Raw genomic sequence first — 4,743 nt, 5'->3', positions numbered from 1 at the left:
CCCCCGCCCCGCCTCTCTCCCCTGTCCCTAGCCCCTTCCAGACTCCCACTAAGCAGTCGACTCACAGAGCTAGGGGCCCCTCACGTGCTCCACCTCCACACCCATTTTACAGATGGGGAAAACTGAGCTACAGAGAGGAGAAGGGGCTGGGCCAAGGGCTTAAAGTCGGGTCTCCTAATTCCCAGTCAGGGCTCCTCCCATGCTGCTCTCCCAGCCCCTCCAGGGCTGGACAGAATCCGGAAAGATGGGTGCACTGCTCTTGGGTTTGGGGAGCCCCACCTGTTCACTCCCTGTCCTCTGCCTCAGGGCTCCATTTGCTGATTCTGACCCTCCCTGCTGTTCCTCCGCAGGACAAGGAGCCACGGGGAATCATACCCCTTGAGAACCTCTCAGTGCAGAAGGTGGATGACCCCAAGAAGCCAGTAGGTGTCGGGGTGGGGCCTGAGGCGGGAGGGACTGGGGGAATTTCTGAAACAGGGCGGGAGGAGAGGGCGGCTGGGCTGGGCTCTCCAGGAAGCTAGACCAGGAGCAGCCCCTCTGGGGGGCGGGGGAGGTGGGGAAGGAGGCAGGCTCAGGGTTGTCTCAGTCGCCCTCCTGAGGCCATGGACCTTTTACCTGCCTCTTCACTTCTCACAGGAGGCAGGCCTGGGGCGGGGCTTGTGCTACTACTTGTCAGCACTGGTCTTGCCCAAGTGTCTAGTCCTCTGTGAGCCTTCTGGAGAGCCCAGTTCCGCTGCCCTCACCTGGCCACCTCCCCACAGTTCTGCCTTGAGCTCTACAACCCCAGCTGCCGGGGCCAGAAGATCAAAGCCTGTAAGACCGATGGAGACGGCAAGGTGGTGGAGGGCAAGCACGAGTCTTACCGGATCTCAGCCTCCAGCGCGGGGGAGAGGGACCAATGGATCGAGGCCATCCGGTAAGGAGCAGCCAGCTGCTGGGCATGGGCCTCCTGTCACTTCCCAGAAGCCCCTGCTTCTCTCAGGGCCTTGTTTCCTTGGCCGCAAAGGGGGCTAACTCCGGAATCTCCTTCCTGTTTCTGGCGTGCAAATCTCTCTGCCCCGTATTCTGTGAGCAGTTCCTCTGTGCAGGTACAATGCCAGGCCCCGGGACACAGGGGACTGAGGCGCCAACTTCATGAGGCTGATGGGAGGTGCAGGCATTCTCGTTAGCCCTGGAAAGACCTGGTGGAGGTGAAGGGAAGGGTTTTCTAAGTGGAAGGACCAGTGCAGACAAAAACGAGCGGGCAAGTTAGTGTGTGACCTACCTGGACAGCACCCCAGGGTCCTGGGTAGCCGGTTTTGGGCAGTGTGGGACCAGGAAATACCAGGCAGTTCAGGGACCTGGATGTGCAGGGACAGGCCCTGTGGGGTTTGAGCAGTAGGAGATGAGGCTGCAAAGAATGGTGAGGCCTTGGTCACCATAGCAACGAGCTTGGGTTTCTCCTGGGGGCACTGGGGAGCCACAGACTGATAAATACAGAAAGGATATGGCCAGGTGAGAAAGGCCACAGTGCAGGGCCTGGATTTACTAAGATGGTCAATGGAGGGACCCTTGGAAGGGAGCCAGGTGAGGGGCAGTCCGACAACCTCAACTCTGAGCCCGTGAGGAGACGCAGGCAAAGGCACGTCCTGTAGGCCAGAGGAAGAGCCAGGACTAGTCTCTGGACCTGGACCGTGTCCCAGAGATTTGCAGGGTCTTTGCCCTCAGGCCTCGCAGCAGCCCTGTGAGGCTGCCAGGACTAATTCATTTTACAGACGAGAAAACTGAGGCCCAGAGAGGGGAGGGACTCGCCCAGTGAGGGACAGAGCACGCAGATCTGCTGACTCCACCCAGGCTCTTTCCATCTTCTTCCAAGAGTTCGATAGGAGCCTGGAAAGGGGTCCAGGGACATTTGGAGGCAGAATTTCTAAGGCTCTCAGCTCTCTCTTATTCTCTCCAGCCCCGCCCGTGGAACTCTGGATTAGGCCAGGGAGGCTGGACTCACCCTGGCCTTGTCCAGGTTGGGGTCATCTGGCCTCTCCCTTGCAGTGGGGCAAGCTGACACCTCCTTGGGACACACCCACACCTGTTGCAAGCCCTCGGAGATAAGACCCCTTTGATGGTCAGCTCAGCCCTGAAACCTTTTTACCTACTTTCCTTCCAGAGCCAGCATCACCCGGGTCCCCTTCTATGATCTGGTCTCTGCTCGGAAGAAGAAGATTGCCAGCAAGCAGTGAGCTTCCTGGGAGGTGGTGCTGGGGGCCAGGCATCTGGGGTACCCCATGACTGTGATAACTGGAGACTCGCCTGCAGCTACCCTCCCCCTCCCACATTACTTCAAGCCAACAGGAGGGGGAGATAGAGCTCAGGAGGGTAGGTTGGAACTGCCGAGGGCTCAGAGTGGGCAGTGGGGCCCCTCAGCTCCCAGCTGCTGCCAGGAGAGACCTGAGGAAAGCAGGCGAAGAGGAACCAGCCCCAGAACCCGGCCCCCCCAGCTTCTCTCTGGGCCTCAGTTTCCTCTTCTGTGAAAGTCTCCTTGCACTCTGAAATGCCATCGGTCCTCACGGTGGGAAGGGCCATGGGCCCCTGAGCTCTGTCTCCGACGCACTGTGTGCCCTCTGCCCAAGTCACACTCCTCCTCTTGTTCTTGGAAAACTACAGTGTTTGGAGGGAAATGTCATGGGGCCACTGACTGTGCTCCCTGCAACCCCGCCGGGGACAGTAGGCACGGCCGGTGCGCTGGCCACCTCCCTCCTCTCAGACTCTTCCTTCCGGCAGAACATCGCACAGGGCTCCCTAAGGAGCTTCGGGCTGGAGATATCTGCACTTATTTACTGAGCAGGAGGGGACTCTGGACCTAAAGCTGCTGGAGAACTGAGAGCAGAGTGGGCTCCACCCTCAGGAGGTCCATTTCGGGGGAGGAGCAGGTAAGGGTCCTCAAGAAAATGGCAGAGTAACCCCAGAGAGACGTGCTGCAGCAGGACTGGTGATACAATCAAGAAGCCAAGAAGAGAAAGTTTGGCAGGTGTGGTTACCAAGAGGGCTGCCTGGAGGCAGCGGCCAAGCCAATGAGTAGCACAGAAGCTCAAGGCAGAGTCTCAGCCAAGGCTTTCCTGCGACACCACTGACTGTGGGTCCTGTGGTAGTGAGGGGCGGCCCCACTGGGTCCCTGTATCCTGAGACCCTCTGCGGCAGCACCATCCAGAGTTGAGCTGACTTAGCACATTGGCAGGTGGCTCAGTCTCCAGCGAGGCTCCAGCCTGGAGGAGGATTCCACGAACAAGCTTCTGAGAAGCACTTCTCACGCCTTCACCCGGGCCCTGGGGGAGGCCCTGGAGGGAAGCTCCCTGGCAGAAAAGCAGGATATGAGGTTGCCTCTGCCCCACCACCAGCCTCAGCAGGCAAGTGGCTCCCCAGGGGAGGGGAGGCAGCTCCTCCTGCCCTTCACCCCCACCCCCAGCGCGCACCTTCCATGGGGTCAGGATGGAGTAGCTGACTCATGGGGCAGGGAGGTCCTGTCTCTGGGAGCGTGCCAGTGCCTGGAGATGACATTGCACTGAAGAGGGTCTGGGTTGGGCAACAGCAGGAGGAGGTCCTGCAGGGCATTTCAGGACTTCCACAGACCCCACGTCCGCCTGGGAGCTGAGCGCCACCTCTGCCACCACATTGGCCCATGAAAGGGCAGCCAGGGGTCATGGAGAGGGCACTGATCTGGGACTCATGGCGTCCGAGGTCCTCTCCTGCCACAGGCATACAGTGGTTGTGTCGTCTTGGTGCACTCCCTCCCCGCTCTCTGGTCCTCAGCTCCTCTCTGTCACTGAGCGGGTAGAATCAGTGGTTTCTGGCCGTGAGTGGCTGTTTGGGAATCACTCAGAAGAGAGAATAAAGCTCGTGAGCCCCCCCATGAGCGGGGCTTTGTCCTCTGTGACCATCCTTGACCCCGCCCTGGCCCTTCACCATCGTCACTTTCCTAGCTGAGGACAGAAAGGCCAAACAGGGAAGAGTGGACACTCAAAGGGCACTGGACCCTCTTCAGGACACTGGGGCTGCCACACTGGACAGATGTCCCTGGGGGGCTGGATTTTCCACAGGGTTCCCTTAGAGCGGGCCAGGGAGAGCCAGGGGAAGGCAAACACTTCCCAAGGCAGCATGGTGTTAGAGAAAGAGCCGCTGCCTCAGGAGATAGGTAGTAAGCTCCCTGTCTGTGGAGGGATACAAGCACAGGCTGGCTCCGATGATCACAAAGGGGCTTGAGTTCAGTAACCTCCACTTATCTGTACTTTCCACAACATTTATTAAGTAACTTCAGTGTTCCAGTTACTTGTGGAACAAGATGGAAGTCCTTCCCCACGTGGGGCCTACGCTCTGGTGGTTCTGAATTCTAAGACTCTACACCCCTTCGGATGTGTAGGGCACCCAGGTGGCTCCCGCCCCCTAACCCAGCCCCCTGCCTGAAACTCCACCAGCGAGTCACTCCGAAAGACCTTAAGGCACTGGACCGACCACCTTATCCACATATTCATTCAGCTCCCCTTATTGAGCATCTACTGTGTACCAGGTTCTGCACACACAGCCAGGGATCCAAAGATGTTTAAGACAAAGCCTTTGCCCTCAAAAGGAGCTCAGATCAGGTGAGGGAGACAGGTGCAACAGAGCAGTGACAGCCCAGGCCGACCCATGCTGTTACAGACAGGGGCACAGGGGCTGTGGAGGCTGGGCTGGGCAAGGGGCAACCTGGGGATGCTTCTCAAAGGCGCTGTGCTT

At 59.0% G+C, this 4,743-nt stretch overlaps 1 protein-coding gene across 1 annotated transcript in view; it reads left to right on the top strand.

The window, feature by feature from the left end:
- Positions 1-3,877, top strand: part of CYTH4 (cytohesin 4) — a 29,492-nt gene extending 25,615 nt beyond the window's left edge. The window contains exons 11-13 of the mRNA XM_006914758.1: positions 351-422; positions 762-916; positions 2,144-3,877. Of these exons, the coding sequence (XP_006914820.1) occupies positions 351-422; positions 762-916; positions 2,144-2,216 (300 nt within the window). The 3' untranslated portion in view covers positions 2,217-3,877. The remainder of the gene's footprint in view (positions 1-350; positions 423-761; positions 917-2,143) is intronic.
- The last annotated feature ends 866 nt before the right edge of the window (positions 3,878-4,743 follow it).

This window comes from Pteropus alecto, unplaced genomic scaffold, assembly GCF_000325575.1.
Source record: "Pteropus alecto unplaced genomic scaffold, ASM32557v1 scaffold6, whole genome shotgun sequence".
In the NCBI taxonomy this organism is placed as follows: Eukaryota; Metazoa; Chordata; class Mammalia; order Chiroptera; family Pteropodidae; genus Pteropus; species Pteropus alecto.
This window is presented reverse-complemented; position numbering and strand designations above follow the sequence as displayed.